General features: G+C 38.9%; 1 protein-coding gene, 1 non-coding gene and 1 pseudogene across 2 annotated transcripts; 2 read left to right on the top strand and 1 right to left on the bottom strand.

Annotated features, from left to right (window-relative positions):
* The first annotated feature begins 1,265 nt into the window (after positions 1 to 1,265).
* On the top strand, positions 1,266 to 24,804 carry Mtch2 (mitochondrial carrier 2). Its single transcript, XM_046458135.2, has 13 exons — positions 1,266 to 1,445; positions 7,243 to 7,327; positions 7,482 to 7,588; positions 13,025 to 13,051; positions 13,221 to 13,283; positions 15,923 to 15,980; positions 16,239 to 16,290; positions 16,690 to 16,749; positions 18,020 to 18,113; positions 19,440 to 19,487; positions 20,278 to 20,345; positions 22,522 to 22,597; positions 24,595 to 24,804. The coding sequence occupies exons 1-13, from the start codon at positions 1,359 to 1,361 to the stop codon at positions 24,679 to 24,681; spliced, it is 912 nt and encodes a 303-aa protein (XP_046314091.1). The 5' UTR covers positions 1,266 to 1,358; the 3' UTR covers positions 24,682 to 24,804.
* LOC124099940 (sepiapterin reductase-like) lies at positions 8,333 to 12,400 on the top strand (annotated as a pseudogene).
* Trnat-agu (transfer RNA threonine (anticodon AGU)) lies at positions 17,522 to 17,594 on the bottom strand. Its single transcript has one exon. It is a non-coding gene; the product is annotated as a tRNA-Thr (tRNA).
* Positions 24,805 to 27,847: the final 3,043 nt, after the last annotated feature.

Raw genomic sequence — 27,847 nt, 5'->3', positions numbered from 1 at the left:
CTCCTTCTTTTTTATATTGCTTTTTGTGTGTGTGCCAGGCTAGGTAGACATATTATATAATTCATTACCCACAACATTATTACTAAACTCATCTGTTTAAGGTTCAAGGAGGTAATGTGATCTAAGGTCACACAGTTAACTGGCAGAGGTAGAATTTGGACCAGGTCCATTAGACTTCAAAGCCCATGTACCCTCTGCTCTACAAACTGCCTCCCAGTATCACCTAGCTCTGGGGGTAGTACAGGGTGATGTTAATTTATATTTATATTTCAATACAGTTTTATTGTATTTATATTTCAATACAGTTTTGAAAACCTCCTTTTCTATGTACAATTTCAATGCACAATTAATACTCATAATAACCCTGGGAGGTAAGTAGCAGTGTTAACCTTAGACTTAGCTACACTCTCAAAAGCAAAGTATAAACTGACAGATATAAAGGAAAAGCCTGGATTCAAAAGAGTCTTAATTCCTCATTCTTGGTGCTGCTCGGCCTCAGTGTTCTTTGATATAGAACATGTAAGCTGAGGACTGAAGGGTAGGGACAGGTTTTTTTTTCTTTCAGTTTTTCTTCTAACAGTCTGCAGCCCGTCGGCACTGAAATGGTCGTTCACTGCTGTAATTAATGTTTAATGAGCACGTAATGTGTGCCAGAAACTGGAAATAACAACTGGGAGCGAAGGCCGTCGGGTTCCCCCACTCAAGAAGCTCGCATTCCAGCCGAGGGGACAGGAGACGGGGAGGTGAATTTACTAGAGTGGTCACAGGTGGTTCTGAGAAGATACATTAATAGAAGGAAGGAGTGCATGCGTGCAAGAGGAGCAACCCGCAGACCACTCATTATTCGACGTCAGCCTTATTTGGCGTTGGTTGGCCAGTCTGTAAGAATCACGCCGAATACCCCTGGCATCCTACGTAGTTGACGCCCACGGGCAGGCACCGAGGAAGCAAATCGCAGAATCCCATTCAATGCTTTTTATTCCTCTGACCTTGCCTTTGCTGTCAGGGTCACACACACCCCATTGCCACACCCTTGCTTCTCCTTCCGGACAGTTCCACACACGCATGCGCAAGAGAAACTGTCACTCCCCGTGGAGGGCGTGGGTCCCACTACACTACGCGTGCGCCCCCCGCCCCTAAGCCCCGCCCCTAAGCCCCGCCCCGCCCCCAGAGCCCGTTCGCGAGCGCCTGCCGTTTCTCAGGGAGGGGTGGTGGGCGGGGCCTGGGACGGGGCGCGCCGGTGCGTGCGTGCGCGCGCGCCGCGGGCAGGCCAGTGGAGCCGGCGGCCCCGGCACGTGATCTGTGACCGGCTCTGTCGCTTGGTGGCTTGGTCTGTCTGTCCGTCCGCGGGTGCCATCATGGCGGACGCGGCCAGTCAAGTTCTCCTGGGCTCCGGTCTCACCATCCTGTCTCAGCCGCTTATGTACGTGAAAGTGCTCATCCAGGTATGAGTCGTCCACTCCCTTCCCCTCCAGCGCCCGCCGGGTCGCCCCTGCGCAGGGCGGCTGCGGATCGGCTCCAGCCTTGCCTCGGCCTTCCACCTCCGGGATGCTGCCCCTTCTCTGTTGCCCTCTTCCCTCTCCACCGACCCGCGGAGCCCCTCTCTTGGGCCTCTCCGAGGTCTCGCCTCCCCTCCAGGCAGTGAGGCCCACTCCTCCTCCCACAGCCAACTGCCACCCTGTCCTGCTCAGTGGCACCTCTGAACTTTGTTTTTTTACCTTCCCCGAGGTTAATCCTGTCGGGTCGCCACCTAGGGATCCCAGACTCTCCCCTTCACCCCTCTGAGATTAGCATTCACCTTACCTGGCTCTCTCCCCCCACCCCGGCAAAAAATTCCCAAATGCAGGACAGGAAGTATTTGTTGAAGACAAATTTGAAATCAGAGGGAACCCGACATTTTATTATTTTTATTCGCTTTTCTTCCCTTTTTCCTTGCTACTGTTACTACTGCTATTCTGTTCAGAGATTTTAACACCAGATACTCAGATAAACACAAGGAGTTCTTTCAGAAGTGATAATGAAGTCAAATTTCGAAAGAATCCATTGAGTGCTGTCCTGCAGCAGCCCATGTGGTTCATGACAATGAAAATCACGTTTGCCAGAGCTGGAAATCAGTTCAGTTAAAAGAGTTTTGGCGAGTTTAAATATGAGCATTAAACTCCTGATGTCTTCTCTTGCCTGTCCTTAGTTTTTCATCTACCTTAAATATTTATTAAATGGTATTTTTTACTCACAGGCCGGTAGGCCAGATTTTAGCTGATGATAGATAGTATTTTCAATTGCTTTTCCAAATTTCCTCTGTATGGCCAGGTCATTCTTTTTTCTTTTTAAATTTCATTGAGCATTGACTAATTATCTTGTGCTGTAATAAGGAGGGAAACAGATTTTAGAATCCCTGTCCTCTACCTTTCCCTAAAAAATATACAGTTCACCAGGGATATATATTATTCTTGAGATGTTATTAATCCAATTATTTGTTGCTCAGTTGACTCCTGTAGATTCAGATTCCATATGTAAAAGGATATTGTAAAATAAATTATTTGAACTAGGACAAAGACTGATTGAAATGTACTATGATGTCTAAAATAGAGAATTGTCACCTTTCAGGCTAGATAGCATGAGATGACAGCATTCTCTAGTATACCTAATGTGAACCCACCACTCAATGGATCTTCAGGAGACGTTTTTTAGTGACATTCAGAAGTCTTACCTCAATAACTTGAATAGCCTTAATTCTGATTTCGTAACATCGATGGGTTGCCAAGTATCTCAGGGGTTTTGGTGAAATTCCCAAATACTGGTTTCAAAAATAGTTACATGGCAGCACTCTCTGGAATTATTTAATTGTAAGGAATCACAGCAACGAGAGCCAAAATTGAGTCCTATAGCATTATTCTCTCAAATATCCTCATAGCACTAGAAATTCTACATATATTGTACAAATAAAATGTCAGTCATTAATTGTATAAGTGACTTTCCTTAAACTGTTAATGAGTGTGTTCATTTAATATGAACCTAACTTGTAATTTTTTTCCTAAGTCAGTTACTCAGGTATGTCTGCTTTTGTCTTTTGAGTGTTTTGTCTAGTTAGCCAAATGGCAGTTGATGGATATTATCTTATTTTGTTCAAATATTTCAAATGCCCTAGATTTTCTCTAGAATATATTTTTTGAGCCTCTTCAGTAAAATGTTCCTAACACAAAAGTTTCCTTATTCTATTTTCAGTTCTCAAAAAACTGATATTGGGGCTGGGGATGTGGCTCAAGCGGTAGCGCGCTCGCCTGGCATGCGTGCGGCCCGGGTTCGATCCTCAGCACCACATACAACCAAAGATGTTGTGTCCGCCGAAAACTAAAATAAATAAATAAACATTAAAAAAAATTCTTTAAAAAAAAAAAAAAAAAAAAAAAAAAACTGATATTATTGTATTGGTCTGTAATCCCAGCTACTGGGGAGGCTGAGGCAGAAACATCGCAAATTCAAGGCTAGCGTATGCAATTTAGCAAAATCCTGTCTCAAAATAAAAAGGGCTAGGAAGTGTTTGTCAGTGGTAGAGCTCCCCTAGGTTTAATCCCCAGCACTAAAAAAACAAAAACAAAAACAACCCTGACATTAGTCTATCTTGGCTACCTGGTTTTTACTTTAAAGACTTTTGAACTAAAAAGCAACTTGTAGTTTATTGAACCCAGTCTTAATCAGTTTGACAGAACAAAAAACTGACAGAGGGGGAGGCCAGAGCGGCACGTGGGGGAGGGGAGGTGAGGTCGTGGCCCAGCGGACAGTCCCCCTCCACGTTGTCGCGTGTGGGGCTGGGGCGCTCACTTGCAGCCCTTGGGCACCTTGGGGACACTGGGCTTGGCTGCCTTCTTCAACTTCTTGCTCCGAACCACTGCCTTCTTGGCCTTGCTGCTGCTGCTACTTCTCTTGTCCTCGGTGGCAGCGGCCTTCAGGGGCTGGAGCTTGTCAGCTGCGGCGCCCTTGTTGGGTCAGGGGTCCGAGTGGCGCCCATGCTGCCGGCTTCGGTGGCGCCTGTGCCCTTGACCTGCAGTAGGAAGTGATTCTGCACCAGCGTGCACCAAGTACTTGAGGTTCTTAATAAAGGTGCTATGAAAGAATGTAAGACAGGAAAATAATTAAATATTTTTACTGTGGGTGGTTCTGAGAAGAAGATCCTGCATTACATATACTTGCAACATTCAATGAATTCTTTCCTCTTAAATAGGAAGATGAAACGATTTGAAGTAATTTTGGTGATATAGAGGAACTTCTTTCTCTTAAAAGTTGGTTGTGATTTTTATTATAATAATTAGAAAAATTTTTACCCATATAAAAAACCATAATTAAAAAAGTAAGCCCTCAACTCTTACACAAAGAAATGGCCACCATTAACTCACTTTTGGAAACTTATTGATGGATATGAAAGTATACATAAGACTTTAAATACACAGCAGTCTCTCTATATATATGAAGCTATGTGGTCATTTTTACAGTGTTCTATATATATGTCTCTATTTGTGAGTTGAACCTGATGTGCATAATCATGGGTGATCATTTTACTGGCTGCCTAGTTTTGTTTTTTTAATTATTTTTTTAGTTGTCAATAGATCTTTATATATGCAGTGTTGAGAATCAAACCCTGTTCTTCACACATGCCAGGCAAGTGCTCTACCACTGAGCTACAACCCAGCCCTGCCTGCCTAGTTTTCTATTATTTAGAGGCATCATACTTTATCTAGCTACTCCTTTCATAACCATTTAGATTGTTACTTGTTTTTCTTTCTTGTTAATAGTGGTATATTGCTTATAGTATACTTATTCACTTATCTTCTTAGAGGTATAACTGCCAGGTCAAAGATTATATACATTTTAAATATTGATAAATATAGCTAAGCTGTTATCTGTAAAAACTGCCCCCCTCAATGTCCATGAGAATCCTATTTTCAAAACCCTTGCTCACACCAAGTTTTGTTAATCTTTTTAATCTTTGCTAATCCAATAGGGAAAAAAGTACATTTTTGAGATAACATGTGTTTTATTGGTACTGGGGATCAAACCCAGGGGTACTTCACTAGTAAATTAGATCCCTGCCACATTTTATTTTATTTTATTTTATTTTTTTTTTTTTTGAGACAGGGCCTCGCTAAGTTGCTAAGGCTATCCTTGAACTTGTGATCCTCCTGCCTCAGTCTCCTGATTTTCTGGGATTATAGGTGTGTTCCACTGTAAACTATTAAGGAAACCTTGTGTTATTCAAAGATTTCTTTCATTCAACATTCTTAGTAACATAAAAATTCTCTTCCTTAAGAACATACTAGTGATTCTTACATGTCAGATATTCTTAGGCATTTAATGTGATGAAAATATTTAAATATATTGAGTATTTTTTAGGTCTTTTGCCTTGATTTTAATTCATTGTTAATATTTGAAAACTTGAGGGTTGGGGATGTGGCTCAAGTGGTAGTACATTAGCCTGGATTCTATGAGGCACTGGGTTCAATCTTCAGCACCATATAAAAATAAAATAAAAAGTTTGTGTCCACCATGAAAAAAAAAAAAAAACCCTAAAAAGCAAATATTAAAAGCAATATTTGAAAACTTGATCAACCAGCTATAATTGTTTTGAATACAGAATGTTTTCTTCTGCAAAGAGCAGTACTTTTGTGTTTTATTTACCTGAAGGAAAGCCTAAAGTAACTTTCAAAATAAATTTCTTAACAATTTTCAAACGTGGATACCAATGGCTGAAGAGCATACAGAATATTATTTCCATAATTGGGTGATAATATAGTTTTTATGAGTTATGTAAACTATATGATTGTGTGATCATGTCTAAAACTGTGTATCTCTTCTGTCCAAAGATTTTATTACTTCCTGATGTAAATATGATTTTTAATTTTATGTTTGCTTTAGATTTTATTTCAATCAAGTAAGAGTTACATACAAAGATGGCCTCACATGAAGCAGATTCACAACTTTATCATTGATCTACTGTTTATTCTTTGAACTGTCTTCTATATATAAAGTACATCTAGATTGCCTTTCATGAGAGTGCTTTTCTTTTCACTTCAATTAACATTGTTTACTGAATAACCCAAGGCTGGGACAATATGGTCCAACTGGCAATTTATTCACCAGTTTTCATTCAGCACTGAATATCTACCTAAATTGTAGGCATCCACAGACACCCAAATCATTATTTACTTTTTTATTTAATTTTTTGGTACTGGGGATTGAATCTAGGTGCACTTTACCACTGAAACATATCCCCAGCCCTTTTCTTTATTTTTTTTTAAATTTTTAGACAGGATCTTGCTAAGTTGCTTAGGGCCTCACTAAGTTCCTAAGACTGTCCTTGAATGTAGGATCCTCCTGCCTCAGCCTCAACCTCCCAATGGTTGATGTATATTGTCATTATTAAGTTAAAGATGCAAAAGAGAATAGTATACATTTTAATTTAGAGAAGACTAACATGGTTTCTTTTAAATTTAGATGTGCATAACTGTATGGCACTTGCTGCCATAACATTCAATGGTACTTTATTTTAAATTTTGATGTGGACTATATTCTATTTAGTTTTCAGAATCACATAAGTCCTTTACTTTAAATCTTTTTTTTTTAATGGGCATAGTAAGTATTTAAACTAAGTATGCTGCTAGATCTTGTTTAAGATCTGTTTATGTTTCTCAGTATACACATGGCAATATTTTTCACAATATGTGTTTGAAAATAATGATAAAGTAAATGCCCCCCAAAATAAAGTATACATAATTGTATGGTTCACATTTTTTTAAAATAAAAGCAGAAAATTAGATTGCCAGACTTTGAGTAGAATGAATAAGTTTTTGTCTGAGATTTGCCTGTGAAGCTTTTCTGACTCCTGAACCAGTTTTTCACAGCCAAAGTAAACAGAGAGATGGAACAATTAATGATTTAATAGATTTAAGTAGTATTTTATATACTTTATTTCTATTAGAATACAGGATTCTAAATAATACATGTAGCTTGTTTTAATTATTATTTTTGCAGAAGTCATTTGCATGTGAAACTTTTAAAATCAATTAAATAATACTCTAGCAAAAAAAAAAAAAAAGCTGACAGAGATGACAATTCATCACTGCTTTGGAAAACGTAAAGCGTGTTAAAAATTATGACCCTGATTTTATTCTTTGTTCAAGACCTTGCAGCCAAAGCATTCTGGGAATATTGCTTAGTATTAATGTATTTATTCCCTTACTTTTAAAGGTGGGATATGAGCCTCTTGCCCCAACAATAGGACGAAATATTTTTGGGCGGCAAGTATGTCAGCTTCCTGGTCTCTTTTGTTACGGTAAGTAACTTTGATTTATTGGGAAATGGGTGACATTGAGACTGTGGTAGGCAAAAGTTACTAAAAGAAAATATGTGGAAGGTATGTTGTCTTGAAATTTCTATGTAATCATTTCTTTGAACTAGAACTTAAATCTCTTAACTTGTGTTCCTAGCTCAGCACATTGCAAGTATCGATGGGAGGCGTGGGTTGTTCACAGGCTTAACTCCAAGACTGTGTTCAGGAGTCCTTGGAACTGTTGTCCATGGTAAAGTTTTACAGGTAAGAGGTAAATCAACTAATCTTCCTACAGGTTTTAGTTGCCTTTTATGCAATTTATTCTACTAATTAAAATTTCAATTTCAATGTAACATTTATAACTCTAGCTATAAGAGTTATATGGACATTGGATTTTAATCACTATGGACATGGCTATATGGACATTGGCCTTTTGATTATTATATTGTACATTGGTGTTCTATGCATTTTTCTGTGTATGCATTAATTTTTAAAGTTCTTTAAAAACTTATCAAACTGTACATTAATGCATGGTACCTGTTTTGGGGAAGGGGAAAGGGATGAGTGTTAGAACTTCAGCTATATCTGTGGCACTTTAAGAAGGTAACAGATCTTGAGCAAAGTGTTTAGGGTTCCCCCCAAGGGATCTGAGGCATAGCTCAGCACCCTCATACTAGGTTCCTTGAAAGTCATGGTTCCCTGGTGATGGAAATATAAGTAAGTGTATTTTAAATTTTTTCCCTATATTTGAGATGTGTGGTTTTCTTTTTTTTTGTTTGTTTAATTATGCTAGTGCCTCACACATGCTAGGCATGGATTTTACCTCTGGGCTACCCCCAGCCCATTAAATATTTTTAAAAACATCAACTCCCAGGGCTGAGCCCCCTAAATTTTAGGTTCCCACCCTGGCCCATGCTATCATATCACTCAAGGCTTCTACTACAACTGTGTGGTTAGTGCTAGATCTTAATTCCCAGTGCCAACAGGCAGAGGTCAGTGACCTGAAAAATGGCAAAGGCAAGAAGAGTGGCTTCAGCAAGTCACTGGCCCAGCCTTGAACCTGGTGTTCCTCCTAAGTTCTCACAGTGATGAGGTGCTATGGCAGCTGGAGGCCAAGCTAGACCTGTGATCACCTGGCTTGCATGTGGCCTAGGTACTTGCCAACCTGGGCTTCTTGGCCGATAGGCAACCTTTTAGGAGCTCCTCAAGCCTGAGAGGCTGCCGTGAGTGCTGCTCATCAACAATATGGGCACTCTTGGCAGCGTTTCCAAAGGCTCCATGAACCTGGATGACCTAGCTAAAGTGAATAGCTACTGGGCTCTGGACCAGCATCCTGAAGGCCTTCCTTGACAGTCCTGTTCTCAGCAGGACTGCAGTTAACATCTCATACCTCTGTGCCCTGTAGTCTTTCAAGGGCTGGACATTGTACTGTGCATGGAAGATTGCCTGTGACATAATGTTCCAGTCTTGCCACCGAGAAACCTAGCTTGAGGAGACTGAGCTATGCCCTAGGTCCCTTGGACACAGATATGCAGCAATTGGCCTGGGAAACCTCCAGAGATCCATACTTAGAAAAAAGACTGCAGGAGTTGAAGACAAAGAGGGAGCTGGTGGAGTGCAGAATGTCTGCCCAGAAATTATGGAGCTTTCTGCAAAAGAAGTGTTCAAGTCTGGAGCCCATGTGGACTTCCATGACAAATAAATGTATGTCCTTGGCTTCTTGGACCTTTTGGCCCCCACTTTCAGGCACACCCCAGGAGCCCTGTGACTTTCCACATCCTGCCATAGTGGCCCTGCCTAACACACATAAGGCACTCATGCCCACTGTCTTGGTCTCAGGGTGGATGGTGTCACCAGTTGTTAGGAGTCTGTGTTGTCAGCCTGGGTGATGAGGTGGCTTCTACAGAAGGCTTGGAAGAGAGGTTGGGTCAGGGTGTCTTGGTGTTCTCTCTCACTTCAGGAATAGAATTTTGGGATGGAAAAACAAAAGGAGCTAAAGCATCAAAGAGAGAAGTTTGGGTCTCTGTCTGTGGTCAGTTTGGGGACGGGAGGGAGCAATCTAGTGTCAAAAAACCCATGTAGGTTCGCACATGGCTTGAAAGGAAGGGAGGACAGTACTAGTTCCACATGTGTATGCCCCTTCCTTGCTCCTTCTGTTGAAGGTTATATCCTCCTCTTCCTCCACAGGGAGTCTATAAACATGGCAAAGGCATATACAAGTAAAATGTGGATTATCCTTCCCCAAAAGGGAAGAAAAGTCAAAAGTTACAAACATCAGTTACATTTGTTTCTTTCTTAGTGATCCTTTTGTTTTGCCAGCTTTTTACTTTTAATAGGAAAGCTTGTATTATCATTTTGATTGTACTGATTTCTCAGTGGTACCTAGTATAGTGTAGCTCAAGCTGAATTAACTTTAAAGGCAGCCTTAGTGTTTAGAAAGTGCTTCTGCAGGCACAATTGTCCTTTGCTATATTTATAAAGGTGTTATGAATGAAAATTCTGTATCAAAACAGTACAAAAGAAGGTTGTACAGCATGAATATGGTTGAGAATATAAACATGGGTTTTTCTAGTTGGTTATTCTGTCTCCTACTAGCACCAGGGGTAAGTTATCTTCTTTACTGTAACTCTTAAAAAAGTATAGCAGCAGGGCTGAAGCTCAGTGATAAGAGTGCATCCTAACCATGCAGGAAACCATAGGTTCAACCCCCTACACCAAACAAAACAAGCAATAGAGAGAGGGCATGTGCACAAGCAGATATATGCTCACTAAATCTCTATAATATTTTCAAACTATATAGTATATATATCACATTAAAATGTGTTTACTAACTGCTCATTTAAATAGTACTTCATACAATCTTCGGTGTATTTTTTTTTTTTTTTTTTGATATGAGGATTGAACCCAGGGTTTCTTAACCACTGAGCCATTATCCCAATCCCCTAAATATTTTATTTAGACAAGGTCTTGTTAAGTTGCTTAGAGTCTCACTAAATTCCTTACAACCTCACTAAATTGCTTAGGCTGACTTTGAACTCACAATCCTCCTGCCTCAGCTTCCTGAGCTGATGGGATTCCGTTCGTGTACCACTGCTCCCGGCTCAGTGTATTTTTTAAGCCATTAGAGTTGCCCCCAGTTCTATGGTTTTATCATCTGATAAACAAATCATGATTTTATTGGTCAGTTTCATTACTTAGTTGACTCAGATTTTTAATTCTGTGCAGGCTTTGCTGACCTTGAGAGGTTTTTTAGTTTTCCTCACACAGAGGCTCTTTTACCCTTCATTTGTTTTGCTCAATCTAGAAGCATCATTTCAGGTGACCACCAGGCCGAGTGCCAGAGTGTTAATGGGCCCGTGTTTGGGTGGGTGTTTACACTCTATCCTTTCCAACAACACCCTGCTCTGGGCTCAGTGAAAGTGTTCTCACCTCAATGAGATTTACATACGGAAAGGCAGTTGTTATCTATTCATAGAGGTTTATGTATAGACCTAACTAAAAGCAAAATTAATGCTTGAGAACAAGTTTCTTTATGTACAGGAAAACTAAGACAAACTTGAGGTAGCCAGGTACCCTGAAGATGTTTCACATGTACAGTGCAGTGAAATGTAACAGTACTTACTGGGGAGTGATATTGGCCAAATTGCATTTTTATATTGTGTGCATGTACAAATACATAACAGATTCCATCATTATGTAAAACTATAATTATCAATTTTTTAAATGTGGAAAAGAAGAAATATAATAGTACTAGTATCAAAAGCCACTTATGCAGTTTGAAGAAAGACCTATTCAGGATGAAGAAAACTAGTAATCTTTACAAGGAGTGTTCTGTATATCTGAATAAGAATTTTATTTTGTTCATGATAATATAGAAGAGATGAAGTAGACAATTTTATCAATGAGGTAAAAAACAAAATCTGGAAATGAGTGAAAATGTTTAAAGAGATCTGAAACCATTAGAATTAATTCTAGCCACAAACCCAAAATTTTGCCAAAGCACATAATTTTGCTTAATATTAACATTTCTTCTCTTGCTTTCGTTTGTTTTGCAGTGCTAGGGGTTGAACCCAGAGCTAGGGAAGTGCTCTACCACTGAGCTATACCCCCAGCTCTTGCCTCTGATTTTTTTTTTTTTAATATTTATTTTTTTAGTTTTAGGTGAACACAATATCTTTATTTTCTATTTAAGTGGTGCTGAGGATCGAACCCAGTGCCCTGTGCTTGCTAGGTGAGCACTTTACCACTGAGCCATAACTCCAGCCCTTGATTTTTTTTTTTTAAGTAATTCTTTTTACAAAATATCTCTTTTAAAATCTGATATGACTAGAAAATAAAACTTGGGGCTGGGGATGTGGCTCAAGTGGTAGCGCGCTCGCCTGGCATGCGTGCTGCCCGGGTTTGATCCTCAGCACCACATACAAACAAAGATGTTGTGTCTGCCGAAAACTAAAAAATAAAAATATTAAAAAAAAAAAAGAAAACTTATTGTCATATAATAAGAAACTCAATTGTCTGATTCTTTTCTTATCACCTAGCCCACTTTCTATTTCTGTAATATCCCACAAACAATATTTCCTCATCTGATATAGTCTGGGCTTTAGTGGTGTTCATATTGTCTTCTCCAGAAGAGGAAGAAAAATCTCACTTGCCTATTTTAGAAAGTCAGATACTAAAGGAAAACTGAGATGATTTCAGCTATTCAACTTAGCACCAGTTCTCTGTTCTTTTGTGTAGTGAAGAAAAGAGTTTTGTCCTAATGTGTATTGATTCTGCTTTTTTCCATGAGAGGGTTTGGAACCTTGAGCTGTGTTTTTTTTTGTTTTGTTTTGTTTTATGGTTTTTGTTTGTTTGTTTTTGTTTTGTAGTAGTAGTAGAGGGACAGAATGCCTTTATTTTATTTGTTTGATTTTTATGTGGTGCTAAGGATCAAACACAAGTGAAGCAAGTGCTCTGCCACTGAGCTACTGCCCCAGCCTGGGAACTGTGTTTTTACCAACTTATTTTCTGTTGAACGTGTATGTTTAGTAAATAATGTTCTTTTTGGCTTCCTATTTTTTGTTTTCTTTGAGACCATGAGGGTGGGTGGGAGGGTTTCCATGTTGCTCAGGTTAGTGTTGATCTCCAGGACTCTAGGAACCCTCCTGTGCTGGGGCTTCAGGTGTGCTCCACCATCCTTGGCTTTGTTTTGTTTAGTTTTCTGGCTGGGGTTGTGGCTCAGTGGTAGAGCGCCTGCCTAGGACAGGTGAGGCCCTGGGTACAATCCTCAGCACCACATAAAAACAAAACAACAAATAAATAAAGGTTAAATTTTTAAAAAATAAATTTTCACAGGAGACTGAAGCAGAAGGATTGTTAGTTCAAGCCAGCCTAGGCAAGACCTTGTCTTAAAATAAAAGGCTGGTGATGTAGTTCAGTGTAGAGTGCCCCTGGGTTCAGGCCTCAGTACCACAAGAAAAATAGCTTTTTCATGATCATTTGCTTGTTTTTCCAGTAGACTAATAGATTAAACTTAGCAATAATATCATCTTGGAGACTTTTATTTCCAGTTGATTAATTAGAAGTAGAAATCAATAGATTTGTAGTCTCCCTCCCCCCACAAAAAAAATCACCTATTTTATGCCAGTAGAATTTTCATTTGTCGTCTCTCACATGACATGTTAACAGCCTAATTATTCTTTCTTTGCATTTCTTCTGTAGCATTACCAGGAATTCGACAAGGTTGAGGTATGTTGAAGCTGATTTCTATGTGTGATCCCCTTTCCCTTTCAAGTTATTATTGCCATTTGGGCTTCTTTGGGGGAAAAGCCAAGTAGTTTCATTTTTATCTTGATTGAAATTCTATTTAAAACCTCCAAGATCTCCAAGATTTTTTGTTTGTTTGTTTAATTTGTAGGAGTTAGGACCTGCAAATGTACAAAAAGAAGGTTCATCTTCCTTTGACCGAGTTATCAAAGAGGTAAGAGATAATAATATTTCTTGCTATTTACCTAGCTCAAACTGTAAGTGGTGTGGCATCACATGACCTGTGTTTCCAAATGAAATTAAACCTTCAGTTTAAATTGGGCTTTCCTACATGCATGACATAAATAAGAGAGGAGCAGTGAGTGCTTGCTGCTTAGTGAGTCAAGGGAACTTGTTTTGCCCACTTGTTTTTTTTTTTGTTGTTGTTTGTTTGTTGGTTGGTACCAGGGATTAAACTCAGGGGTACTCCACCACCGAGCCACATCCCCCGCCCTATTTTGTGTTTTATTTAGAGACAGTGCCTCACAGTTGCTGAGCCTGGCTTTGAACTCTCAATTCTCCGTGTCAGACTCCAAAGCTGCTGGGATTATAGGAGTGCGCCACCACACCCAGCATGTCCACTCATTTCCTATTTAACATTGAAGAGATTTTTGCTGAAAGCACAGGATAGAAAAGGGGGGATCATGAACTGAAATTAACTTCCGTGCATGTATGAATTTGTTGGGGTGATTCCAACTGCTATGTGTTGGAATTATTTACACCCCCCCTCTCCCCATAAAGCTCTAATTAAAAAAAAAAAAGAGGTTTTACTGAAAGTCTTCTAATAGAGTTGAAAACTTATGATACGGAAGTGTTAAAATTGGGGTCAGACCCTGTATGTATTGGGTTTTATTTATTCAGAGATGCTTCTATGTTATTCTGACTCTGAAGGGTGTCTTATCACTCATTTCCCACCTCCATCTTCTGTCATTGAGGTTTCTTTTTTTAATTTGTTTTAATTAGTTATATATGATAGCAGAATGCATTTGGATTCATGTACACAAATGGAACACAATTTTTCATTTCTCTGGTTACTCCCGATGTAGCATCACACCACAGGTGCATTCATACATGTACCTAGGGTAATGATGTTCATCTCATTCTACCATGCCCCCTCGCCCCGTCTCCTTCCCTCCCTCCCCTTTGCCCAATCAAAGTTCCTCTTCCCCCATCCCCACCCCCCATTGAGGTTTCTTTCATGCTTGGCTTTCAGAACCACTTTTTTTTTTTTTTTTTTTTTTGGTACCAGGGATTGAACTCAGGGGCACTTGACCACTGAGCCCTATTTTGTAGTGCTTAGTGCCTCACTTTTGCTATGACTGGCTTTGAACTCATGATCTTCCTGCCTCAGCCGCTGGGATTATAGGCGTGCGCCACCACGCCCGGCTCAGAACCACTTTTAATTCTTAGACATCACATTGTCTTGTCTTCTATGATGTAACAACTTTTCAATAATTACTACCTTCTAAAATATTTATTCTAAAACAGACATTTCTAAAGGTCTAGATATCAGATAAATCAGATGTCTTCTGAAACTTTTTGTGAGATCGGTTTGTTTAAAAGTAGGGATATAGTGGGTTGGGGGGGTCTGGCTCAGTGATAAAGTAATTGCATGTGCGAGTATTGGGTTCATCTGTAATCCCACCAGCTCAGGAGGCAGGAGGATCACAAGTGCAAAGCCAGCCTCAGCAATTGAGCAAGGCCCTAAGCAACTTGGTAAGACCCTGTCTCAAAAAATAAAATAAAATAAATTTTAAAATGCTGGGAATATGGCGAAGAAAAAGAAAAAGGGCTAGGGATATAACTCAGTGGTAAACTACCCCTGGGTTCAATCCCTAGTAACCAAAAATAAATAAATAAATAAAATGTAGGGATAGTAATGTACACTTTTTATTTGCTTAATTTTAGTTAGCCATCCTGTCCCATAGGATCTTCTCAGAACTACCTTTAGTATAGAGGTGAAGAATGTCAACTCCATAACTGAAGGGAATGATTAAATGCAAAAATGAGTGACAGAGTTTTTTCTGGCAATAGTGAAATCTTGCCTTCTGCTAAGGATGTCATATCTCATTGTCCTCTTCTGTGCTTCTTTATTTCCTCCTTTTTGCCTCCTAGCCCCTCAACAAGATTTTTTTTTTTTTTTTTACTGAAAGTCTTCTAATAGTGTTGAAAACTTATAGTGCAGAAGTGCTAAAATAAGAATCAGGCCCTGTGCATGTTATTTACCCACCCCCCCCAAAAAATGACAAATTTGCTTTATGACACCAGGCCCTACCTCCATGTGTTGTAATTTAACTTTCCTTATCATCTCCTTTTACAGAGTCCTAAACTAAAAAGATAAATTGGGATAATCACAGCAGCTCTCAGACTGCACAGTTACAGGGTTATGATTAAAAATCAAAGCTCTTCTATTCTCATTGAGATGTTGGTGCAGATTTCATAGAGCAGTCTGACATTTGTCTAGTATAGATATAGTCTCCCTGAAATCACTCACAATGAGAGACCAATTCAGTCTAAATACAGGCCTCATAGAATATTTTAGCTGGTGGCCCTTTCTGTTTCTTTTTCTATGAGTGAAATTTTTTTAAGTATTCAGTTTGAGAAATCTGGTTTGCAGCGAGATTTTAAGTAACTATAACGTTGAAATCCATCAGTGAGAGATGTGATGAAGTGAGTATTATCCATATACCGGGCAGGAGGGCTGTGGTCCCCCTTTTTAAAATCCTGTATTGTAATATTTACCCACATTCCTTCTCACAAGAATTCAAGTATTGTTTATTTAGATTTCAGAAGTTGTATGTTGATTGTTTCTAGACAACTCGAGAGATGATCGCTCGTTCTGCTGCTACCCTCATCACACATCCCTTCCACGGTATGTTTGCAGTTGATAACTGAAATCTGATTTCTGATCTTTCTTTTACAACTTGATCTCTCCTGACCACTGAAATAGGTTGACATAGGAGTTGACCAGAGTGCTTTACATGCATGTATTTTGTTTGTTTGTTTTAGCTTTTCTCTGATTTTTCCAGAGAGCAAAGTATCTTTAGGTGGAAAACCTTTTTTTTTTTTTTCAGGGCTATCAAAATCTATCTCAACATAGTTTTAAGAATCTTTTCTCTGTGTTCTACAGTGATCACTCTGAGATCTATGGTACAGTTCATTGGCAGAGAATCCAAGTACTGGTAAGTATTTTGTTTAGCTTTGCTACTTTACATTTTTATGATTCCTTAGCATTTGTAGAACAAATTCATATGTGAATGCATCATTTGATATGTACAAAAAGCAATAAAATAAGACAAAATAGGCCCAGGCAGGCAGGGCTAGAAGTCTCCTGAGGACTGAACGGTAAATTGCAGAGCCACTGAAACCCAGTTCACCCCGAACTCTGTATCCTACACCCTTCATAGTTGATATCTACACTTTTTTCTTTAAATTTAACTATCTTTGCAGAGTGAGAAGGTGCTAGGAAAGTGCTAGGGATGGTTGTAAATTTGACTTTGTCACAAGTGATCATTGAAATTGCTTTTTTATAGCTCCAACATGATCTTAACATAATTTATCTTTCCTTCTTCTGTACCTAGTGGACTTTGTGACTCCATAGTAACCATCTATCGGGAAGAGGGCATTCTAGGATTTTTTGCGTGAGTAAATGCTATTTGTCTATATGTGATTTTTGTGTGGTAGAAAAGCTTTTTTTGAGAATGAAGACAATGAGTCTTTTTTAATTCCTATGGAAAAGGTACTTCCTGGATCATGTTAATCTCCATTTAGCCTTCTCTGAATTTTTTTTTTTTTTTTTTTTTTTTGGTACTGGGGATTGAACCCTGGGGTGCTCTACCACTGAGCTACATCCCAGCCCTTTTTATTTTTTATTTTGAGATAGCATCTCAGTAAGTTGCTGGGGAGGCCTCAAGCTTGTGATCCTCCTCCCTCAGCCTCCTGAGTTGCTGGGATTACAGGCATGTGCCACCACACCCAGCAGGAAAATTAATTTTTGAAAAACAGAAAGATTGTTTTACCATGTATTTTCTAGGGCTTTGCATTTTCTAATCTAGGGCTTTGCATATTCTAAGCATGCACTCTACTACTGAGCCACTGAGCTCTACTCCCAGTCCCAATTTGTTCATTTGTTTGTTTGTTAATTATCATCAATACTCTAGAAAATAGGCAGACAGCCATCATTAGTCATATTTTCAAAACTGAAAAAGCACTCATGCTAAAGAGCATTCATTTGCTGCCTATGACCTGCTAATGAAGGATGAAGCTGGCATTTGAACCCTGGTCTTCAGTCTGCAGAATAATTTTCTTCCCACCGATCCATGCCACCTCACTTAGGTCACCCAGACCCTGGAAACTTTTTTTTTTTAGTTGTAAATGGACATAATACCTTTATTATTTTATTTGTTTATTTTCATGTGGTGCCGGGGATCGAACCCAGTGCCTCATGCATACTAGGCAAGTGCTCTACCACTGAGCCACAACCCCAGCCCCTGGAAATAAGTTTTTTGATGTCTCTCATCTGTATATATTTGGGCATTCTCTCACTTGGCAGTTTTTCTCCTTTCTTTCCCTCCAAATTGAATATCAAATTGTTTAGTAAAACCTTATTTAAGTCTTTTCTTCAAAGTAGCTCACAAATATTTGGCTTCCCTGCTTACAGTTATTAATAGTAAAGTGAGCCATTGGCCATAGTTGAGAAGGGCAAGGCTGACCTGCATTTTAAAAATGGGATCAAAAGTCATTGGAGGTTAGCCTAAGTGCAAGTGTATCAGATAGACTGAACTAGCTGTGAGGTCTAGATTCTGGAATTGATGTCTTCAATCCGCTAGAACGTTGTGAGAAGTGTTTGAGTGGATTTTCTTTTCACTGATCACATTTTTTGGTTCTTATTTTTATTGTTTCTTCATGTAGGGGTCTAATTCCTCGCCTCCTAGGTGACATCATTTCTTTGTGGCTCTGTAACTCACTGGCCTACCTCGTCAATACCTATGCACTGGATAGCGGGGTAGGTTGTAACCTTGGTGACTTGTGCTGGTGTGGGCTTTTTCCACTTACCTGATAGCTCCTTTAGCTTTAAAGCAAGATAGGAGTTTGTTAATATGACAAACTAAACATATAGAAAAAAATGATCAGGTGAGTTTTCCAAGGCTAACAGAGATGCACCTAAAAAAGTCTCTGAGGTATGACAGAGTTTTCCTGAGAAATCCAGTCCTGTCATTATTTCATGTTGTTTATAAAGAGATCACTTTTTTGCAGAGGGTTAGTAGTGGGGATTGAACCAGGGCCTCGTACATGCTAGCCAAGCATTTTCCCTCTGAGTTATATACCAAGCCCATTTTATTTTGTGTCTTAAGACAGGATCTTACTAAGTTACCCAGGCAGCCTTAAACTTGAAATTTTCCTGCCTCAGCCTCCCTAGTAGTTGAGATTACAGGCATGTACTACTGTGCCCAGCTAAGATCACCTCTTCATTGATACCTAAATTTTTTTTTTTTTGGTACCAGGGATTGAACACAGAGGCCCTTCTCTTAACCACTTAGTCACATCCCCAGCCTTTTTTTTTTTTTAATTTAGACATAAGGCCTTGCTAAATTGCTAAGGCTGGCTTTGAACTTGGGATCCCCCTGCCTCAGTTTCCTGAGCCATTTTGATTATAGGCATCTGCCATCTTGCCCAGCAATATCTAATTTTATTTTATTTATTTTGGTACTAGGGATTGAATCCAGGGGCACTTAACCACTGAGCCACATCCCCAGCCCTTTTTCATATTGTATTTAGAGACAGGATCTCACTGAGTTGCTTAGGGCCTCACTGAGTTGCTGAGACAGTCTTTGAACTCACTATCCTCCTGCCTCAGCCTCCAGAGCTGCTGGGATTATAGGCTTGCACCATTGCGCCCAGCATTGTAAGGTTCTTGTCTATAGGGATGGAGCTTCTCCAAGGTGCCTGGTCCAAATCTGTATATAGAGGTAGTGAATTGTCTCTTGGCTATATAAACAAAGTTTTTCAGGAACTGTATTACTGGGACATGGAAAGATAGTTTACTGATCTCGTTTTCCTTTGTTTTTGGAATATTGAGGCTATTACATTTGTTCTTAAACCATCCTAATGTAATAGGCCTTTGTCAGTCTTCAATCAGATTGATCATTCTGACTGCTGTTTTTTAATATTTGTACTCAATATTTTGTGTTTTTATTCTCAAAATGAATTTTCATGTTGTCAAAGAAACTGATAATTTATATATAAAATATATTGATATGTTGGAGGCAGTTATCTTAATATCAGCTTAATATTCTGATTCATTCTAATAGAGGCTCTTTTCTTGTTCTAGGTTTCCACCATGAATGAAATGAAAAGTTATTCCCAAGCTGTCACAGGAGTGAGTTTTGTTTAATCCTATTAACCTTCTAAGAATAGTTTTGTTTTTCTTTTAAATTTGGCCTGTTTGATCACTGCTTTAAAACCATGAGATGTCTCACTGGGAAATCTCCCTCAGATTTGATAATGTTTGTCAAATGTAAGAAATGATGCAGTTGCTGCCTCATAGCAACAGTAATAACAGCCCACATAGTTTGGTGTTATTCAGCTTTCAAAGGGTAGATACTGTGTCCTGTTCATCCAACACTAGAGAACTTTACCCTCTTTAATCACTGTGGGGTCTTGGAATATTGACCTTTATGTATGTATGTATGTATGATGATGTCTCCCTGTGTTACCAGGCTGGTCTCAAACTCCTGGGCTCTAAGTGATCCTCAGCCTCCTGGAATAGCTGGGATGATAGGTACACACCACACTCAGCTAATAGCAGGCCTTTAGTTTGCATAGTCTTTGGAAAGAGCTCTTATTTTCCTCAAGGGTGTTTGAAATGCTTCCTTTGTACTGTATATAGATGTAGAATTATATTTATTTTTTTCTCTTAAATAATGTAGTTCATTTTTATTTGAATGAGAACTTAGTCTCAGGATAAGCAGATTTTGTGGCCTTTGTTAAAATAATGGTTGTAATGATATATTAGGAGGAAGAAGCTAAAAATTGTGTAACTTGGTCTCTTTGGGGATACTGAGAAACTGAAGTAGTTGATTATTATAGCACTCGGCCTTTAAGAGAAAAGAAGAGAATGAAGAACAGGAATGGCCTAATAATTTAGCTATCTTTTTGCCATTTTGCAGTTTTTTGCCAGTATGTTGACGTATCCCTTTGTGCTTGTATCTAACCTTATGGCTGTCAACAACTGTGGGTAAGTACTTTGCATTCCTTTTGTTGTTGTTTGTTTGTTCCATTTCTGGGGATAAAACCTAGGACATTACGCATACTAGGAAAGTGCTCCGCCACTGAGCTATATACCCCAACCCCTATACTTTACATTTCTTTCTTTCTTTTTTTTTTTTAACAGAATTTTTTTTTTAAATTTTAAAGAGAGAGTAAGAGAGAGAGAAAGAATTTTTAATATTTATTTTTTAGTTTTCGGCGGACACAACATCTTTGTTTGTATGTGGTGCTGAGGATCGAACCCGGGCCGCACGCATGCCAGGCAAGCGCACTACTGCTTGAGCCATATCCCCAGCCCCTAAGAGAATTTTTTAATACCTTTATTTTGTGTATGTATGTATGTATGTATTTATTTTAGTTTTCAGTGGACACACATCTTTATTTTATTTTTATGTGGTGCTGAGGATCGAACCCAGTGCCTCACATATGTGAAACGAGCGCTCTGCTGCTGAGCCACAACTCCTGCCCCTATACTTTGCATTTCTTATCTGATAATTGGCTGCCTATATGCCTGACAGGGCAGTACTGGTGGGAATTTGGGAAGTAAAAATGTACTTAATGCTAGTATTAGATTTGTAATTTTTTCTCTATATGCCCTCATGCAGCAGTATTAATTTATATTTGTAAGCAACTACCTCATATCCTTTTTTTGGAATACAGAAAGGCATAAATAGTATTTCTTAAACATTTATTTATTTTTCCATTACTGGCAGTGGAACCCAAGAGGACTCTACCATTGAGCTGTATCTCCAGTTCTTTTTATTTTTTCTTTGAGACAGAATATCACTAAGTTGTTCAGGTTGGTCTTGAACATGTGATCCTCCTGCCTCAGGCTCCCAAAATAGCTGGGATTACAGGCCTGTACCACAATACCCTGTATATTTATAAATTTTTAAAAATTGATATGCATTTACAAACTATATAGGTCCTATCCTCAAAAGGTCAAGTATTAGATTATTCTACTTACAGCAGGGAATGGTGGTGCATGCCTGTAATCCCAGCAGCTCAGAAGGCTGAGGCAGGGGGATTGCAAGTTCAAAGCCAGCCTCAGGGACTGAGTGAGGCCCTCAGCAATTTATTGAGATCCTGTCTCAAAATAAAACATAAAAAAGGACCCAGGGTTGTAGCTCAGTGGTAGAGCACTTGTGAGCATGTGCAAGGCATTGGGTTCGATTCTCAGCACCACATATTAAATAAATAAAGATCCATCAACAACTAAAAAAATATTTTAAAAAAGAAGCATAAAAAGGGCTGGAGATGTGGCTCAGTGGTTAAGAGCCCCGGGGTTCAATCACCAGTACCAAAAATAAAATTATTGTACTTTCTTTTTTTTTTTTTTGGTTCCAGAGATTGAATCCAGGGGTGCTTAACCACTGAGCCACATCCCCAACCCTTTTTTGTGTTTTATTTTGAGACGTTAAGTTGCTGAGGCTGGCTTTGAACTTGTGATCACCCTGCCTCAGCCCGAGCAGCTGGGATTATAGGCATGAACCACCTTGCCTGGCTTGATTTCCAACTTCTAGATACCAAATGATTGTACCAAGTTGGGCAGAAGTTTTGCCTTTTGTTTTGATTCAAAACCGTTACATTATGGTAGCTGACATAATATGTCATTAGCTGTGTAGAGTTTTGAACAGACTATCATGTTACCTTCTGTTTTCTGATTTTTGGAGCACCTACTTCATTTTTGCCCAGAGCATACTTGAAAAATGAGTTTAATGTATTAGTTCTTATAATTTTTTCAAGAAGTGGATTATGGATTATATTTGAGTAGGAGCACATAGTCATCAGTATTTATATCCATTGTCATATTTAGGTTCTTTGTGAAAATCAGTTTTTAAATCCCTTCCCTGTTCTTTACCATGCAGTTTCTGTGTTCTAGAGTTAAATCAAACTCTATTGTGAAACTCAAATGTAGAAAATTAGGTTGAAGTTTGGCCTACTATTTGTTGATATGGAGTCTAATTCTGGGGTTGATTTTTCTCCTCCTCTAGTATAATATGTTTCATACAACAAAAACTACCTGGGAGAGAATCTTCTACATAAAAAGAAATTTTGTAAAAGATTTGTCAGACTCTTGAGGATGTTTTGTAAAATTAGTGTGAATACCTAATCTTTTTTTTTTTTTTTTTTTTCTGTTTCAGGCTTGCTGGTGGATGCCCTCCTTATTCCCCAATATATAGTTCTTGGATAGATTGCTGGTGCACGCTACAGAAAGAGGTATTTCTTTCCCACTCTCTTGTTTTGTTTTCTTAACATCTCTGGAATTCTAGGTTAATTCTTGTAGCTCACTCTTTAACTACTAATTAGCATACCCTTTACAGTGTTCTATGTACCACTCTAGCGTAATTATAAAATGTAATGCTTAGAAATCATCAGCAGGGGAAAGGAAGAAGTAAGAATCCCTAGATGTGAACTGGAAGCCATTTGAGTGATAACATTCAAGTTACAAATAGGATCCAGATAGATAATTATCCTAATTATTCAAATGATCGCCTCCATTTCAGACAGTTTCAAACTTGCCTTTTTTGGTGTTGGGGATTGAACTCAGGGCCATTTGCATGCTAAACACATGTTCTGCCACTGAGCTATACTCCAGCTCCTCAAATTCACATTTTTTTTCACTCCTCAGAATCTCCTTATATATTTAAGTCTTTTCCCACAGTTGGGATGAGGAGACTAAACAACAAGAAATTACTGTTTATGAAAAAATTTTGTCACAAATGTTAAAAATGGGCTGGTTACTGTTTTTAACATTTGTTAAAATCTTAGTGAATGATTTTGTCCAGACTCCAGTTTATGATTTTCACTTACTGGGAGGCATGTCATTTGCAACCAAATATTTTTCATCAGTCTAAATCAAACTCTGTCAGAAACTAAAATTTTATATAGCTGAGGAGTAAATTCAGCATGGAACACTTAAAATTGCCATCAGTTTAAGGCTGTTTTTGAGTGGGAGGCACTTTTTAAAGGATTGTAGAAGAAAGTGTATAAAGACACTCTTTGTTGCATTATTTTATGACTCCAGTGATACTTATAAGAAAGGCCTTTGTTCACAGCTGAGCACTGATGAAAAGGCCTAAGGGTTGCTGTGGTTGGTTTTGCTCAGCGTGCATACACTGTATGCCACACTAGAACCCTCGAGTTATTTTCATACAGACCAATCATGAATTTTCTTTATTGGATAGTCCCCATTTCAAAATATGGCCTTTCTTTCCCCACTTTTAACTAACTTCCTACTATAGAAAGAAGGTTGAAAATGGACTAGGGTGTCAAGACACACACCTAGGGAACAGTTATCCTACAGATGCTTAACAACAGATCATCTGGATTGGGCATTCACTATATATCAGACATTAGACTTGGAATTTCCACGGAATTCTCAAAATAACCAGACCAGGATAGGTACTGTTCATTATGATTCCTTTTCACATATGAAGTTTTTTCTTTTTTTTCTTTTAATTAGAAATTTGAGCCATGCACAGTGGTACATGTCTGCAATCCCAGCAGCTTGGGAGGCTGAGGCAGAAGGATCACAAACTCAAAGCCTGCCTCAGCAAAATCGAGGTGCTAAGCAACTGAGCGAGACCCTGTCTCTAAATAAAATACAAGGGCCAAGGATGTGGCTCAGTGATCAAGTGCCCCTGAGTTCAATTTCCAGTACCACTCCACCCCCAAATTTAGAACCTTGACCATTTCATTAAAAAGATAAATGGTAGGGTGCTTGCCCAGCATGTGTGAGGCCTTAGGTTCAATCCTTAGCACTGAAAAAGAAAAAGAAAAGTACTTAACTGAGTGTTTACATTGTTCTAAGTGCTCTTCATGATTGAATAATTTAATAACAGCTATTAATAACTATTTTAATAATCCAAATCATAACTGAACATTCTCTATAAGTAAGAAATTTTTGCCTTATCGATGAGGAGAAGTTGAAGTCAGTTCTACTGTAGCTCAGGCTGTCAGAGAAGAGAATTCCTTTGGCAGTCTAGGGTTGTAGCTCAGTGGTAGAATACTTGTGGAGCCTGAACAAGGCTCTCAGTTTGATACCTAGCACCACTGGGGGTAATGGGGGAGCCCTGTTTGGTAGTGATGATCCCAGTTTTGTCCTGGTCATTTTAGTTGTGTCTTCAAGAAACATGTCCAATTGGATCTCTGCTGATTTCGTTTGACTTATTCCATCTTCATTCTATATTTGTGTTTTGTTTTTTTTTCCCCAGGGAAATATGAGCCGAGGAAATAGCTTGTTTTTCCGGAAGGTCCCTTTTGGGAAGACTTATTGTTGTGACCTGAGAATGTTAATTTGAAGATGTGGGGCAGGGACAGTGACATTTCTATAGTCCCAGACACACAGAATTATGGGAGAGAATGTTGATTTCTATACAGTGTGGTGCGCTTTTTTAATAATCATTTAATCTTGGGAAAATGGAGGTGACTGGTGTCTGCCTTTTTTGTTCTTTTTCCTAGCACATCATTTACCACTGATATTCCCCCATTAGTTATTCTGAAATGGGACATTTATTGCTCCAGATTCTTGTTTTATGTAAACTAAAGGAAAAAAAAAAAAACTTATATTTTCCTAAAGGTACCGGCAGGTTGTTGTTGATTTGAGTCTCAATTTAAGGCTTTGTAAAATGAAGAGTAGAATCCCAAGAAGAAATACTTCTATAAAATTTAAAGAATTAAAAAGGCATATTATATAGGAGGTTATGAATTACTTTTTCTGGCATAGACCATAATAAGTCAACAACTATTAGAGTTGACCTCCCATTATATGCTTCTAAGCATTTAATTAAAACCTTGTCTTTTATACTTCAAAGAAAGGACAGACAGTATGTTGCTAAATTACCGTAGAAAAATCTCTACATGAGCCATCCATGTCTATTGTAGAGGAAAAAAAAAATGTCACCAACAACAAAGAGAAAGAATGATTGTAAAGAGTAAGATTTGGAAAGAAAGTATGATGACATTTTTTCCCCCACGTAAAGAAGTTTTTGTTTTTACCTAAAATATGAAAAGCAAATAGTGTGGCAGTAGCCCCCTTCTCTAAGAGCTAGGTATTGGCCAGTCCCTAAATTCCATCACTATATGGTTTCATTATATTCGATCTTTTGTTCCTAAGTTTTTTGTTTTGTTTCCTTTTTGTTATTTTTGCAAAAGGTGAGTAGTTTGTTTTAATTCCTGATGACACCCTCAGAAAGCGTATTTGTATCTGGGAATATGGACGTAAGTCCACAGGGTTCTTAGGATATTTATCACCTCACATATCATACCCTCAGGCATGTTAATAAATATTTGGAAGAAAAATCACTTTCAAAGGAAATAAAATTCAACTCAAGCATAAAGCTCCTATTTATTCAGGGCTTTTGAAAACAGGTTATGCCCTAAAGTGAGAAAGCCTATGGTTTCACTTATTTAATCTACTGGGACTTTGCCAAATGAGTAAGCACTTAATTTGCTGCTTCTAGATTTGTCTATCAAAGTAGCAGCACCCATAATATTAGGTAACTGGGGCACATAGGGGTCTTCTCCCTCCTGCAGGGTTTAGGCTACAACCTGAAGCTCACGAGACTAGCTTAGCTCGAAATGTCTTTGGTGTCAAATATTCTGTCTTAAAAAGTAATGTAAGTTTTATATTTTATTCGATATTATCAGAATTTGTTTTAATATAAAAATGTTTTACATTACCTACTTTTTTCTCCCCCCTCCCCCCCCCAAAAAAAAAATCTTCAAGTAAAGCTGATCTAGGAAAACTTTGCCATGTTTATCCTGTGGCTTCTGTGTACATATACGTCTCCCTCTTTCTGAGAAGCATGTCTGACTGTAATAACCCACCACCAGCAGAGGGCACCAAGGCTTTGGTTTTGTCTGTGTGAATTGAATGATATGGCCAGCTGAATTCACCAATGTCTGGAAATGCTCAGTCAAAATATTTGAGTCATTTCATTTTTGCTGCATCCAAGTTATAGATTCATTAGGGCCCGGTAGCTATGGTCCTCCATAAAATAATTTTAACGTAACTGAAGTTTATTCATAGGTTAGTAAATGCAACTAGATACTCTTTATACACTCTTGCAAGCCGGGTGTGGTAGCACATGTCTATAATCCCAGTGACTAGGGAGGCCAAGGCAGGAGGATTGCAAGTTCAGGGTCAACCTCAGCAACTTCAAAGTAAAAAAAAGGGCTGGGGATGTGGCTCAGTGATTAAGCAGCCCTGGTTCAGTCCCCAAACACACACGCAAGCACTTAAGAGGACTGGGGAAACAGCTCAGTAGTTGGGCACTTGCCTAGTTTTTAAGAGAGAATCTTACATCCTGATTTTTGTCTTGGAGGGAAAGTTGCAAGTAAGAGGTTCTTTTGCTCCTAACCAAACATAACTGTTTTTCAGGTATCTCAAATGGGGATTACTTTTCCAAAGCAAGTGAGAAAGTTTTTCTCCCAACTATCTTGTCCATATGAGAGCTTCCGCATCGCTTGCTGCCTAGACAAATGTCTTGGGGAGTCCCTAGCAATGTATATGAGTTAAGTCTCCACAATGTTCTCAACTGCCATTATCCCATGGCCAAGAGACAAAGTCTTGAAGAGCCTATTATGCCATGTCTCACAAGAGAACTTCTCTGCTGTCAGGGCCCCAGATCTCTTGTCTAGAAATAGTTAAGCACATTTTTAATTGAAATTGGTATTGTTCCAGAACCAACTTGTTGCAGCGTGAAAGAATTTCTTCACTTAGATTCTGATCAGTATCACATACCAAAATGTGAGTAAAGGGCTACTTTAAAGAGCACCAAGGCAAGGAGAAGGACAGGGACCTGGGGCTGCTCTTGAAGACTCCCAGCTTCCTGAGAAGGGGTAAATCTTGACATTTATCTTTCCCTTCTCCAAGTCCAAGATGATACATGGGTGACAGGAAATTTTGTAGTACCAACCTCTGCCTCATGAAGGTAGCAAAAAAAAATGGACTTATCGCTGGTAATTCCATATTTCCATGGAAAATCTATTAGATATTACTTTTCTTTCCAGAGTGTCATGAAAAGTCAGAGGTTAGATTAAAGACAAGAACCGTTCTATCCAGTCAGGGCCCTGCCCAGCTGGCGTCAGAAAGTGGTAAGAATGTCCTTTGGCTGAAAACAAAAGAGGAGGGTGAAAAAGGAAACAGAAGCACGCCTCGCTTCATACTGCTCGCCTCCTCTGGAATTCAATGTCTCATGCTTTTCCTTCCCCCAGGATTCCACATTGAGAGTTTAAAAATGCATCTGTCAATTATTAAGTAAGTAGTTTGGGCAAAGTCCCAGTGCTAGGGGCAATGGAGGACACAGAGGCCTGTGATAAATATCCCTGTCCTCCGTGGCCCTTATTATCCACTGAGAAACAGATTTAAAAACTGAGTGTTGGAGCCAGGCTCAGTGGCAGACACCTGTAATTCCAGAGACTCAGAAGGCTGAGGCACAAGTTCAAGGCCAGCCTAGGCATCTC

This window comes from Marmota monax, unplaced genomic scaffold (assembly GCF_021218885.2).
Source record: "Marmota monax isolate L192 unplaced genomic scaffold, Marmota_monax_Labrador192_F-V1.1 WCK01_AAM20220418_F8-fsc00047, whole genome shotgun sequence".
Classification (NCBI taxonomy): Eukaryota; Metazoa; Chordata; class Mammalia; order Rodentia; family Sciuridae; genus Marmota; species Marmota monax.
The sequence above is the reverse complement of the archived record's forward strand: the minus strand, read 5'-3'. Positions and strand labels throughout refer to the sequence as shown.